Source organism: Panthera tigris, chromosome A3 (genome assembly GCF_018350195.1).
Source record: "Panthera tigris isolate Pti1 chromosome A3, P.tigris_Pti1_mat1.1, whole genome shotgun sequence".
Classification (NCBI taxonomy): Eukaryota; Metazoa; Chordata; class Mammalia; order Carnivora; family Felidae; genus Panthera; species Panthera tigris.
Window position 1 is genome coordinate 114,615,992 of NC_056662.1, and position 14,450 is coordinate 114,630,441.

At 49.2% G+C, this 14,450-nt stretch overlaps 1 protein-coding gene across 1 annotated transcript in view; it reads left to right on the plus strand.

Moving 5' to 3' along the window:
* CAPN13 (calpain 13) overlaps positions 1-14,450 on the plus strand; it is an 80,852-nt gene that overhangs the window by 53,827 nt on the left and 12,575 nt on the right. The window contains exons 11-18 of the mRNA XM_042982223.1: positions 112-254; positions 4,147-4,158; positions 6,347-6,546; positions 7,571-7,607; positions 7,966-8,022; positions 11,121-11,178; positions 11,291-11,349; positions 12,948-13,016. Coding sequence (XP_042838157.1) covers positions 112-254; positions 4,147-4,158; positions 6,347-6,546; positions 7,571-7,607; positions 7,966-8,022; positions 11,121-11,178; positions 11,291-11,349; positions 12,948-13,016 — 635 coding nt within the window. The remainder of the gene's footprint in view (positions 1-111; positions 255-4,146; positions 4,159-6,346; positions 6,547-7,570; positions 7,608-7,965; positions 8,023-11,120; positions 11,179-11,290; positions 11,350-12,947; positions 13,017-14,450) is intronic.

The following is a 14,450-nucleotide window of genomic DNA, read 5'->3' on the forward strand; positions in this document are numbered from 1 at the left end:
CCAAATCCAGAGTGTCCAATACAACCCACCAGAGCTTTCTGAACCAACATGGCCCCATCTGGGAGTCATAGGAGCTGAACTGAGCTCCAGTGACTGCTCTTTCTCATGCAGAAGAACTTCTGAGGGACACGCAGTTCATCTTCTCTGTGCCAGAGAGTATGGAAGACAACAATGTCGTCATGTCCTTCAACATCATGCCGCAAAATTTAAAGGCAAAAGATGAGAAATTTCCACTAACCTTCAAGGTATTCAAGGTAAGGCAGCCTGCTTTGGGGCTTGCCCTTTCGGACATTTGTGTATTCCTTGTGCAGAGAGAGAAGCTGACTAGGCTGGGAGATTTCACTGAACTACCTCAGACATAAAACCCAAAGGGCTATAGAGTTCACCTGGTTCAACTCTAAATTTACAGGAAAACCTGAGAGGAGATCAGGCTAGTCCAAGTTCACAGAGGGACACACCTCCGAACCATGTCACTTGTCAGCATTTCCTGGTATGCTGCAAGCCCAAATGTTTGTTATCCAAAAAGTAGTCTGGTCCAAGACCAACTGTTTAACAATGCAGATTCCTGGGACCATCCAACACCTTCTGAATCTGAACTTCTATAGCTGGAGTCTGAACGTCTGCATTGTAACGAGCTCCCTGGGTGCTGCTTACGTGCATGAAAGTTTGAGAATCATTGGCTAAACTTTGGGAGGAGTTTAAAGGAAAAAATAAATCCTGGATGTAAAACCAGGAGGTATGTTTTTCTCTTGTATTTAGACCAAAATCCAGTCTTGGTGGTTGGCTTGCAAATATCTGCTTGGCCACTCATCCAAAGCCAGGTTTTTCTCTCTACCTGGCCTCCCCTCCTCACACCCATGGCCCTCCCAACCAGCTTTGCAGCTCCTGAGGGGTCATCCTTCCACCCACCAGCCTGCACCCATCCCACTGGGAGGAGCTAATGGGAGAATTCTTTTTTTTGTTTTTTTGAGACTACTTAAAAGTGTTACTAAAGAAAGTCTGATACCTCTTCTCCCACCTTCTTTACCAAATAATTTTAATTTTTAATGTTTATTTATTTTTGATAAGGAGAGCACAAGCAGGGAGGGGCAGAGAGAGGGAGACACAGAATCCAAAGCAGGTTCCAGGTTCTGAGCTGTCAGCGCACACCCTGAGGTAGGGCCCAAATGCACAAACTGTGAGATCATGACCTGAGCCAAAGTCGGTCGCTTAACGGACTGAGCCACCTGGGTGCCCCACCAAATTAACGCATCCCAAAGATAAAGTGTATGGTTCTTAAATCATATGCTCCACACCCTCTATGGACTGACTTGGATAACTATGATACCACACCCATCAAATGCTAGGATCCCTTGTCCTTATAGTGGAGCTGAAGGAACTGAGGCCCAGCAAGGTGAAGTGATATGGTCAGAGTTAATGGCAGAGCTGGGGATTGGGCACCAGATGTCCTCCAAGCCTCTGTGGCTGGGGCTCTGATTATAGCATTCCTAGGAATAATCTTCATTCCTGTTCACTGAGACTAAGGCAACAGTCAGAACCATGGGTCAACCCATGTATGACAGGCAGGGATCCTGGGTACTCTGCTCATGCTAGAGCAGTCCTGAGTCCTGGCTGTAGTTCACTCCAATGAGAAGACTTCATGGTGGTAGTGTACTTCAGCGTGTTCACACTTATCGCTTCAAACACTACTTCTATAGATATGAAAGCCAAAGCTGAGAGAGCAAGAGTGACCTTCCCAAGGTCCAGCTAGAAGGGAAGGTACTTGATACCAGAGCTCCTGGTCCCCGGTCTGGGTCTCTCAGCAAGGCGGAGGCACTTGCTTTCCTGGTGATGCTCCCAGCTTGAAGGAAAACAATGATTCTGGCTCTAGAAGGAGGAGAGCCCTTTGGGTTCTGTTCTGAGCCCATTTCTGCTTCCCAGTTGCATGAAATCAATGGAAAATAAATTGTTGGGGTTTGGCACAGTACTTCTGAGGTGCCTGAAACCTGTTGAGGCTGGAAAAGAACATCTAAGGATGCAATAGTAGACAATTGTCATCTTTCTCACCACCAGACACCTGAACGCTCTCTTCCACTTGGTAGAAGGCAGGGCCTAATTCCCCACTGCGGCAACCAAAGAGACAAAATACTCTCTCTCCCCAGCCCCTGGCTGCAAATGGGGTAGGTGTGTGAGCCAGACTTGTCCAATTAGATGCTCCTCTCATGCCTGCCCACCCCCCCTTTTGGTCACTCTGGGTTTGGACTCTTGAGGAAGTCATTAAAAGTGGTAGAACCAGCTGAGGGATTATGTACAGCAAATCCTGGGGCCCGGCAGCAGCAGTGTAGGCAGATCCTGGGCTGGTGTCCAGCTGCATAGCCGTCTTCCCTCCTTCCCACCCACTTTCTCAGCTGCATCCTCTAGACTTCCCATAAATGGCTTTCTGCTCACCCCACGCTGATTGGTATCTCTTGCTTCCAGCCAAGAATCCCAAATGATTCAGGTGCCTTCTGAGAGGATTCTCATCCTCAGAGTACCCCCAACTCTTATTTCTGGGAAGAACAAAGAAAAGGGGCTGGGAAGGAATGGAGGCATCTGGTCTACTCAGCCAGGATTTAATAGTTTAATAGTTCAGGGCACCAAGCAGGACTGCACCCCTCTTCTGATGAGAGACAGGAGCCCACAGAGGGAAAGAAGGCTGCCCCACTGCACAACTGGGGATGCTGTTCACATTGCCACCTGTGAGTCTGGTGCCCCAGAGCTGGACATCATAGCAGCCTTGTGTTAACCAGTTTGCCCAAAGTCTTTACAGTTCAGGAGCCCTGGAAAGATCATAATCCTATCTGTTTTTAAACACTGCTGAGCCCATTTATCTACTTTTCAGCCAGAGATGCATTTCTCAGCTGTACACTTTGCTAAAAAGGAACTCAAACCTGAGGTCTCTTCAGGCTCCCAGGAGGTCCCAATGGATCTTACAGGATCCTGATTGAGCTGAACACCAGAGAACCATCTAGTCTTTGGCAGCTCAAGAGACACTTGGGTTCCTTTCACAGTTTGGCTGAGAAACAGGCTGTGTGCATGCCAGCAAGTAGACCTCCAGAAGTCTGCAGGGCTCTGATGGTGTTTGCGGGCAGTGCTGCTTGCACGACTAATGTATATGGCCTTCCTACCCTGGCATGGTCCCATGACTCCCAACTCCTACGGAAGCACTGCTCTGCCTTGCATCAGAACAAACATGGGTGGTATGCAAACAGAAGACAGGACAGAGAAAAAGGACAAGGGTGGACAAGTCATTTCATTTTCACCCCAAAGCTGCTCTCCCAAGCTGGGAGCTTCCAGCTCATTCTTGGGCTCCAGAAAAGTCTTCCTGGGAAAATCTGGTGGTCTGTACACATGGTTGTGTGTGTTGGGGTGGGTGGTGTTAGGCAGGATCAGCAGAGGAAAAGAACCGAAACCCACACCAACTGCAGAAGACACTGCCGGGTGGTGGGTCTTAATCACCAAGGAAGCAAAGCAGCTTGCTTTATTCCCTTCTCTGCCACTTAGACTGCTGGAACTATTTCTACATCCATAAAACAGGGTCTCAGTATCTGCTTTCAGGGTCACCGTGACAATCCAACACATTACACGGAAGCATCTTGCAGATGGCAGAGTGGCTTAAAAATAGGGCTGTGTCCTCAGTGCAATATTCAGTTCAAGATTAAAAGTAGGCATTTCCCAATTCAGATGCACACAGACATTCCTTACGAACACTGGGGGCCTAGAACAAATTCCCACCATATCTTTCAGTGGTATGATGAAATAAAAGAAGTTTCTTCACATTGGAACTCCTGATGTTGAGAAACTGACATCTGATCTAGGTTCTGTCTTACCTCCAACCCTGTCAACATCTCTCTCTTCCCTTCTCTTTTATCATCATTGCTGTGAAGAGTAACCACACCTGGCTGAGCTGAGTTTCCTTCCCCCTTGAGCCCCCTACAACCTACAGTGGGTCAGGTTTTCTTTCACATCTCTGCACAGGGGATGAGTAATGGTCCCGTCCCCTGGGGGGTGCAGGGAACAGGCTGGCTGCCCAGGAAGAAGGAATGCAGGGTCTGGAGCTGGGCTGTTGGGATCTGCTTGCCCCTGAGTTTGGTTTAGAAAGTTTGCCTTTCTTTCTCTTCCCCACAGGTCGACCCTCAGGTATGGTTCAGCCCCTTCTCCTGCCTCTGTTGCTGTGCATCGGTAAAGCATTATGCCTCTTCTAACACCATAACTTTGGCACATCTCTTGCTATTTCGTGGCTGCAAATTTATTTTTGTTATGTCCTGTGACGGATGCAAGCTTAGAATCTCTGAACAGGTCAACAGTGCAGGACGTGTGTTTGCTGTCCTGTTCTGGGGGTTGGACCCCTTGAGTTGCTCTCTGGTTTGACATCTAAGAGGGTCTGGAACCACAAAACTATCCTCAAGCATTTGGCCTCCAATAGATAACACTGATGGAGCCCTTTCTTTCCCACTTAAGAAAAGAAGCAGAGCTAATGGCATCTTAGAGGGACTTTAGCCTCATGTTCTTCATCACCCCCAGATCTACCACAAACAGGATACACACTCTGCAAATGCACCTTCAGGGCATATCTAGCTTCTCTTACAACCAAATTTGCTCCCTCTCCTAAGCAGGCCCCGCATTGGTGCAGGATGAGTGAAGAGTAAGGATGGAGAAGGACAGATGGAGTTACAGGCACTCAGACTCCTTAAATGGATGTGGGCTCTGTGGGGCTGTTGCTGCCAGGGCAGGTGTGGGACCAAGGATGGCAGGGAGGGAGCAAGATGTAGTCACAGCCAACAGGTAGTCCCTGTAGCATGCTGGTGGGTCCAGGGAAGCTCCTCTGGGCCTTCCAGGGGTGCCCCAATAGGTAGAGAGAGGTCAGGGACAGGGCATCTTCAAGCAGGGGATACTCAGAAGCCCAAGCAGAAAGCAGGCAGCAAGGAGGCCCCTGATACCAGTGGCCTAGCCACAGAGTTGAATTTAGGATCTGATTTTGGTTTTGGGCACCCTGGTCATGGAAGCGGAGCTTCTTAAAGGGTTTCAAAGGGAGGCACTCGGGCACAAGGAACAGATCAGTGTTTTAATTCCCAGAGCTGGAGAAAGGAGTGGGGACTCGGTCCAGGAAAAGGTACAAGACCCATCCCTGGAACTACAGGGTCAGGTCTTTGTGCAACTAGGCCTGTGTTAATTCGATGCTGGTCCTCTGAGCACTAGACCACCATGCCACCTACTCATGCTTCTTGCTGCCACTGAGTGAGTCTGCTCTGAAAGATAGGGAGCCTGGAAAAGGCTGCAAGAGTCCAGTGGAGGGAGGCGAGCAGGGAAGCAGAGAAATTCTGGACTGCAAGAGGTACACACACTTCTGTGCACACTCATGGATGTGCGCGCGCACACACATATGCACACACACACCCAGAGCCACAGGGCAGTGCTGACTTTTTGGAGTAGAATGGTTCCCATCATTGCTTTTGCCACAAGGGCTCAAGCAAATGAGGCTCCAAACCTACTGGGATCACTGTTAGTGTCAGCAAAGTCACGGTGGAGGTTCCACCCAGCCCTTTCTGCCCACCCAGGACAGTGACCTATCTCCCGTCTCATCTCCCTGCTCAGCCCTGTCTCCACCCCCTGAAAAGAAACTCTCCCTTTCTCCCTGTTTTTCCCCAAGGCAGAGCTCACAAATAATCATTTCACGCTGCATAACCATTCTAGATGGAACCCCCATGCTCGACTGTATTGGGGAAAATTTATTTAGTAAGGGTTTTTATTATGTAATATGTATGTGACATCTGGTAATGGGAACTGCATTATATTTATTGTCTTATCTCTAAGAAAATATTGAAATAAAAGGAAAATGATCAGGACCTATTATTCTCCAATGAGAAGAAACTCCAGGGCTCTGCTGGGAAGATGAAATGGAGGGAATAAAGGAGTCCAACTCTGCTGTGCTATATACAGTCCAAAGCATCCTGCGGAAGGTTCAGGAGGGAAGGGGCTTCTGGGGCTCCAAAAGTCATTCAGTGTTGGAACAACTTCACTAGTTTCCATGGAAGTCTTTATATATGAGCAGAGACATAAACCCCAAAACCCAGGCTACTGTGGGATTTAATGAGGTGAAACCATGTGCCGTACTTTTTTTTTTACACTCGTTGTGATGTCAGTGTTTCTATTAAATGACGGTCTGAACTCTGTGGCATTTTGAAAGTCCAGGTAAGCAGTGTCACCCTTTTTGGAGCCTGTAATGCTGTTTTGGTGAATGATGTGGTGTCTGGAAGGTGGCGGGCTCTCCTGGGGGCTGGGCGTATGCACACAAGGGGCTTTCTGACCGTCTTCATGTTTCCTCCAGTTCCAGCCCTTCTGGAAGAGGTTGCCACCCACCTTCTTTTCTCAATTCAGAAATGCTGTCAAGGGCATAGTTTCTAAAACCAAGTGCAACCTCACAAAGTACTTCAGTCTGAGCCCTGGGACCTACGTGGTGGTCATCGCCACATACAAAGAAGTTGAGTTTTTGCTCCGGATCTTCCTGAAAATGCCAGATGATGACAGGTACAGAAACTCTGGGTTTCAAACTGTTTTATTTCACTTAAATTTATAAGAACACATTGTGTCATCCTGTGAAGCATGTACTGCATCAGGGGACATGGGGGGCTCATTTGCAAGAAGCCCACCACAAAGGGTGGCAAGAGAATCTCTACCAATAAGTAGACTATTGAGCAGGATGTGGCCATTGCTCAGTGGGAGTGCAGAGTCACATGGGAAGACAGAGTAAGAGGACCCACATCTGGCAAGAGGGATTGAGGAAGGCTTCTTAGAGAAAATGACATTTGAGCTATCCCTTGATGGAAAACATAATCTAATGTTTAAAGGAAAAGGTAGTGCAGGTTGAAGAAAACAGCATGACCAGAATCAGGGAAGTGGGTGAGCATAGAGCCTATTGAAATAGAAGTGATGTCAGCCATATGCACAGGAAGGTGGTATATGGCATGGCTGGCAGTTGTCTGAAATGTGACCAGAAGGTGGGGTACATCAGGGAGACAGTGAAATATGGGCCTGAAAGACAGAGCCCAATCATGGAGAGTCTTCATTGCTAAGTCAGTGGTCAAGACTGGGATCAGCAAATACATATCCCTGCTGGGCATCTTACCCCCTGTTGGACCTGAGGCAGACATTGATCTCATCATGGCCATTTTTACAATTGAGCTTGGATGAGGCCTCGGTCCAGTATGCCAGATAGCCACTCTGCCACCAGAGTTGGAGCATAAGACAAAGCTTATCTGCCATCTTGGCAATGGGGGTCATTGTGCATGTGTACTTGGTTGTGAAAAGGAACCATTTGCTAAATAATTTGAAGACCAGACGATGTCCAATCAAAAGACTAGATATGTGGTTATGATGTTTATCTGTCTGCTGACTATCATGGCTGCCCACTTCAGGACCTGCTGTGCTGAAGTCTCTCCACTCAGATCCTTGGTATAAATGTCCAGTGCCACCTAAGGTGTCCTCCATATTCAAGCCTCCTTTAAATAGTGAGTTTTTCATCCTTTGTCACACTGTTTCCCTGGTTTTCTAGGAACCCGAGCAGCAATTTCAGCCTTACAACACTAAAGGTAGGTATGTGGAAAGGTTTGATTGGCAAGCTTCCTTGACCACATCCCATGCCCAAGAACTTCTGTCTCCTTTCTTACCTTAAAGCACTGACCAGTGAGAAGAGACACCATCATCATGGGCCAATGATGGCTCAAAGGGGCAGAGCAGAGGGGAAAGACCAAGCCTCCAGTGTCAGGCTGGAATCAATCCTCTTCCACAAACTCCAGTGTTCCATTCCCCTACAAATTTTATTCGATTGCTAGATGAAGCCTCTGTCTCAGATCTAGGTGTGGGGAGTGGTTCTTGTGCCTTCACTGTCCAAGACAGGTAGCCTCCTTCCACAGAAATTTGATGTTGACTATTTTCCCTTTGATCCAGGCAAGTCTTCTGGAAAATGGCTCCCAAGGAAGCATCTTCCACAAATACGCTCACCAGGTACAGTCTTTAGCATGGGATGAGTGATGGTGGGACTAGAGGAAGGGAAACTTATCCCAGGCCCTTATCAGGATACAGAGAAGAAAAGTGATGTAGTTGGTCATTTTATCAGTCTCTCTCCCTGGATGTCTCCAGAACTAATAGGGCTACCAAACCAGAACTAGGAGACATCTGGGAGGGGTGTACAGCTTGGTAAGGATGGGGCTAATTATGGGGTGAGGTTAAATCTTTAAACAAGTAATTGGCAATACCCCCTGAAATCTTTCCTTCTCCTGATCTTCACCCCCTCCAGCTTGACATTATTCCTCACAGGAGCTAGCCAGCTTCATTGAAGGCACCAATGATATTTTTCCTGCCAAGCCACCTAGGTGCACAGAGGTTTTTCTTAATGGTTTAATAAACCGTTATAAAGAACTCCTTGACTTGCCAGGACAAAAACATCTGCCAAGGGCTCTGCACAATGGGCCTTTTGCCATTAATAGTCATGTTGGTTTGGGAAGTGCAAAGTGATGGATAGGTATGATCATGTGTCCCATGTCGGCCTTGGGCCAGGCAGAGGCCAAGGACAGGAAGGATGCCAGGCATTCAGAGGGCTAATGGGGTAACTAGGAGGCTGCTGAGAGGGAAATTATTCAGGCAGCCTGGGCTCAGAGGGAAAAACAAGGAGAAATGAAGAATGTGGCTGTCATGAGGGGAAAGTGTTACGAGGAGCCGCTCAATATGGAACTCCTTAAAATCAATATGGGCCCAGGATTCAGGTCCACATCTGGCTGATTTAGAAGGCACTTCACTTGATGCAAGACAAAGTCTTCCCAGATGATAATCCCCAGTATGTGAGCTCCCAGAGGAAGGGATGGCACCATATGCATTCTTTGTCCCCAATACCTATCACTGTCCCTGGCACAGAGAAGGTGCTCTGTCAATCTACATTGAATAAAGACAGATTAGCTTCTCCAGAGCAGATGTCCAAACTAAGGTTATTGCCCCAAGGCAACAAACAGGACCTAATTAGGAGACCTGAGACCAAGCTTCTTTCAGGGGCAGATGGCAAAATCCTCAACATGGTTCATGCACCTGCACATCTGAAATAAAAAATATAATTTGTCATATGACAAATGGTACAGGTTCCCTAATCAGGGTTTTTCCAAATAACAACCAAATGTCTCCTCATAGAGGATAACTGGTAGCCCATATGGGGCCTTTGTAGGAATTAAAGTAAAAGACACACACAGCTTTGTGCCAAGGTGTATAGCTCAGAAGTGAAACAGACTGGACTGCAGCCCCTTTTCATCTCTTAGCTGGGCACCCTTGAACAGGGCCAGCCTGGCATCATTCTGCACAGCCTGTAAGCAATCCTCAGAGGCTGTAGCCTCAAATGAAAGTTGAAAGCAAAATGTTTGTCCATGCACTCCCCGAGTCCTCTCTCCTGATCTCTTTCTATCTGTTTAGTTTCAAGCGAACACAGTGATTCCTACCACTGCTACCACTACCATGATCTACCTTCATCAGCCATGATAGTGGTGATGGTACTGTAACCCAAGTCTGCCTGCCAGAAAGTAAGGACCTCTCAGCCTCTGAGTTAGGTCATGTCCATCTATCCACCATTTACTCAATTGGCAAACATATACAAAATACCTAGGACATTCTAAAGCACCACACAAAGTTTTGGCATCAGCTCCTCAGGAATCCTACATCGAAGTGGTGGAGGAAAATGTGCAGTTGTTTTGGAATTTGCTTAAGGCAGCCTTCATCTCTATTCCTCATCTCCTCAAACATTTTGGTGGTTCTTGGGTGCAGGGTCCAAATCACAAGCTGTCCTAGGATAGAGGGACGTGCAGTAGGAAGGAGACATCATCCATGTCACAAAGCTACTTACATTCTAGTTGGTAACTTACATTCCATGTAATGGTAAGTTTCCTTACCAACTGGTCTGCAAGTGCATGCCATGATTCTTTTGAGGAAAGAACTCTGTTGCTAGTGGGCACACAATGCTGACTTTGCTGACATAACCCAGTCAATGAGATATTGGAGGGATGACTGAGAGCCAGTTTCAAACACTGTTAGGGTGTTTTTCTTGGGGGCATTATGAGGGATTCTCCCATGAGTACAGGCCGTGGGACTGCTTTTGCTTTCAGTTGAGTGGTGAGGCCATCCCTGGGGACAGCATGCCTGTCATCTACAGGGTGCTGGTTCTCGGAAGAACCCAATGAGACACTTTCCTCCACCTGACCCAGTACCACTCTGCAAAGCCAGCAGCTGAGGGACCTCACTCCGGCTCCCTCCCCCATGTAAAGCTTTCCCAGGGTGCTGATGTGATGTGACATCACCCCCTCAGCTTTTACCAGCCTACGCGTAAGAAATGGCCATGCACAGCACGGCTCTGCTTCTCTATAGAACCATCATGGAAGACACCGCCCATAAAGCTGCTCAATGTCCCTAGGAGAAAATCGAATGCAGTTAACAACTTCAGAAGTTCCGGCTGGGAAAAGTTTCTCTCCCCTCAGCCTCCACTGCTTCCCATTTTTAATCCAAGGAAAACCATGTCTTCCTTTTTGCTTCAGTAGCTAGGAAAACTAATGCTAAGTAATGTGCTCAATTAGAGTGGCTTGTCTTAGCCTAGATTTCTGGCACTTTCATCTCTTCTTACCACACACACACACACACTCACGTTCACACTTATGCTCACACACTCGCTAGTCATATTTTCTCTCTATCCCTTCCTGGAGGCAGATGGGGAAACATACCTTCAGGGCTGAGTTGATTCATTCAACAATACTCCTCCTGAGGGGCTCCTAAGTGCCAGGTAAGGCAGAAAGGAAGGAACCACTGCTGTCCGGCCCCATAATAAATGAAGAGATAAATGCAAGGTGACCCACACATGGTACCCAACGTTAGGAGTGATGAGCACTACAGATGTTCAGGGGAGGGGTATCACCATGGCCTGGAGCGATCGAGAAAGGCTTCATGGCAGAGGTAGGTGGGCACTGGGTGGGAAGCAAGGGCTTAGAAATCTGAGTGCTTTTCCAGAATAAGGCAGGTATGCCCCTCAGCTCCTGAGCATGGATGGGACTCCTGTATTCCTCTCTTGTTTGGATCAGGGGCTGGACATTGATGCAACCCAGCTTCAGAGCCTTCTCAACCAAGAGCTCCTGAGAGGTAAGGTCAGACCCACAGGATTGCTGGCCCCAACCTCATGCCCACTGCTGAGCCAGTCTGGTGTCACTCCCCACCCCTGACGTTTCCATCCTTCCTGTTCTCTGCCCCCCAGGAACTCCAGGGGACACCTTCTCTTTGGATGAGTGCCGGAGCATCGTGGCCCTGATGGATGTATCCTTTGCAGCCCCCCACACCCCGGCTCCTCTTGCAACTTTAAGAGCCCATCTGCTCTGCGGGCTTCCCCAGGGGTCTAATTCAGATGTTAGGAACCTTTTTACTTTCAGTGTTTTCTCTTCTTTGGTTCTAACGGCTCACCAGAGAGTCTGGGCTTCTGTGGATTCTATACCAATGCACTGACTCTCCAGAACAAGCATAGCAACCATGACAGTAGTTACCATCTATCAAGTGTCTATGGCACACCAAGAACAGTACTGGTATATGGACTTTTCCTTGTGGTTCTTACAAAAAGCTCCCATGATATAAGAAGTAAAGAGAAGGAATTCAAAGAGGTTAAGTAATTTGTTAAGTAATCACACAGCCAGTCAGAATTTGTGTCTGTGTTTGAAGAGTTTTCAGCCTCCTGAATCCATGTCCTAACACCATTCTACACTGCCTCCCTGTAACACCAAGGGGGCTATTTTCCTTCTGCCCTTCCCCTTGCCACTGGTCAAGTCTTCATTAAGTTCCTTATTCACCAAGTCCCCATTAAGTGAAGATAGCAACCCCTGAAACTTGGAGAAAATGCCTTGATCTACACAGCAGCCATACCCCTTGATTGCTACCAGACTGCAGCTGAAGCTGTGGAAGCTGGGGCTAGAGCACTCCAGAGACGTGCCCGGGTTCCAGGGACACCAGTGGCTGGACTGGGAATTAAACCCAGGTCTCCTGACTCTTGTCCTGACTTCTCCCTCCGATGAGCTATTTCTCCCCTGCTGCCCCATCCAGTCAGGAGAGACTAGCCCCCTATGGGCATGCCCCCCAGCTGCTGCTCTGAGGCTCATCCCTCTGTGTACACGGCCTCCCTGGAGTGAGGCCGACCCCCACTTCTTCACTGTTAACAAGGCCGGATTGGGAATGGGAGGCCGGCCATTGTCGAACAAGAGGGCCTCTTGATGAAGTCATAAATCAGGCCCTGTCTCTGCTGGCTGTGGTTTGGAATCACTGGGAGACACTGCCCAAACCCCACTGATTAATGAAAGTGGCCCATGGCACCCCACAGCCTGGGGCCGGTGGCCCTGGGGGAGGTTGGGTCTGCCAAACCCCTGCAAAACAGACAGGTCTGTTCTGCCCTTCCTCCCACCACCCCCCGCTCCCCTGCAGCAACTCAGAGTCGGATTCTTTTCCTCGCATTAGCTCTCATTAAACCCATCTTACGGGGTGACCGGGCCTGGCTCTAATGCCATTTGTGTCTATGCACACTTGCCTTTCGTGCTGCTGCAGGCGTTGCAATGACCCCTCATGCTCCTTCCCACTCCCCCCTGCCAGGGGCCCCACCCCTCCCGGTACAGGCTGTGTTCAAGGCTTTCTCTTCCCCTGGATGCAAGTGATATTGACCTCCTTTCCTCAGGGCTTCTTTCTCCCTCTGATTGTCCATTTTCCTTTGTAAATTAAAGCTAAGCCAGGTCCCTTTCAGACACAGTGGGAGCCGGCTGCTGTGGGGCCGTGTCCAGGTGACACTGGACTGGTTGATGGATAGAATGGCTCCCGGCTCTGTCGGCAGGGCCTCTGCTCCCTGCATGCTGCATGGTTAACTCTTAACTCCCCACCAGCTCAAAGTGAATGGGAGGCTTGAGCAAGAGGAGTTTTCAAGGCTGTGGAGCCGTCTCGTCCAGTGCCAGGTACTGGCAATGTTCTCTTTTTGTCCAGTTTAGCAAATATCTGCTGGGTGCCTGACCCCCACAGGGTTTAGGAGCATGAAAGAGGAGGAACTCACCAGGCCTGCCCTCAAGAAGGGTCACATTTCAGGGAGACATACATGCACTACTAGAAGGCAATGCTTGAGCAAGTGGCAGGGTGAGGAATGTTCTAGGAGGTTGGAGAAGAGAAGGGTCACCGTGGACTCTAGTAAAGCCACCAGCCCACTTTGCCCTCCTCGTCCTCCCCGGGCCCCTGAGACACTCCCCCGGTGCACTAATTCATCTCATTCCCCTCCCATCCACGTGCCAGATATGACAACATCACAGATGTGGCCTGTGGCCTCACCGTTGTTCTCAGGATGAGGTCTGAACTCATCAGAGCTGTATGCAAGCCCCTTTAGCTGAGACCCTACTTTGGGGTCCAGGAGAAGCCCTTGTACTCATCCCACTCGCTCTTTTCAGACCCCAGGTGTGTGACGTAGAGCCTGGCCGATATCTACCACACTGATTGTCCAGCCGCAAGAGTCGCTTCCCCTGAGGCCTTGCCTGCCTCCTCCAGGCCCGGGTGCTTCCCCCTCAGCTCCTAACACCCGAATCTACAATAATACGATGAAGCATTCTCATGTGGCTATACCAGGATGTGTCGCCTAATCCCTGGCTTGGAGTCATTTGGCTTTTCTGAGGACACTGGAATGGCTGATGTGTCCCCCCATTAGATCATAGGGCAGGGGCCCCTTCATAGTCATCGGCTTCCTCCAATGCCTTTCTTAGTGTCTAGTACACAGCAGGCGCTCAAAACTGCTGAACCAGTGACCGAACTCATGACCAAATGAGCAAGCAAATCCCATTTGAGAGTTGCTCTATACTCACCAAAAGTCAAAGAAGGCCCAAAAATGTTCTCAGGCTGCTATTTCACAGTGATTGTTGCCCCAGTCGGCCTCAGTCACTCGCACATGGGCTGGGGGTATTTTGCCTCAGAACAGCTCCTGTGGGCAGCTGAGCACAGGTCCCAGACCAGGAGCCCAAGTTCAGTCGCGTGGCGCTTGCATGTTTACTCCCTGGAAGTCACCTGCCCAGGCGCCTGTTTCCTCACCTGGGAAGTGCGATGCTGATCGGGGCTCTGGGGAGAGTTAGGGAGAGGCAGCAAAGTCCCGGGTGCATGGAGAGCTGCCCTGCACAGAGATGAAGGCTTAGAGTCACTACCTCCTGTAGCTGCGCTAGGACCCAAGTTACAGTCCTCGCCTACCCACCACACAGTGCTCACTGCTGTGCAAGGCGCTCTCCTAAGTGCTCCATACAGATTTGTTCACTGACCCTGAGCTACAGTCCCCATGAGGCAGGTGATGTAATTTGCACGGTGCTGCCGGGAAGGGTGGGGGGGTGGGAAACTGAGGCCTGGAAAGATTAACTTTCCCA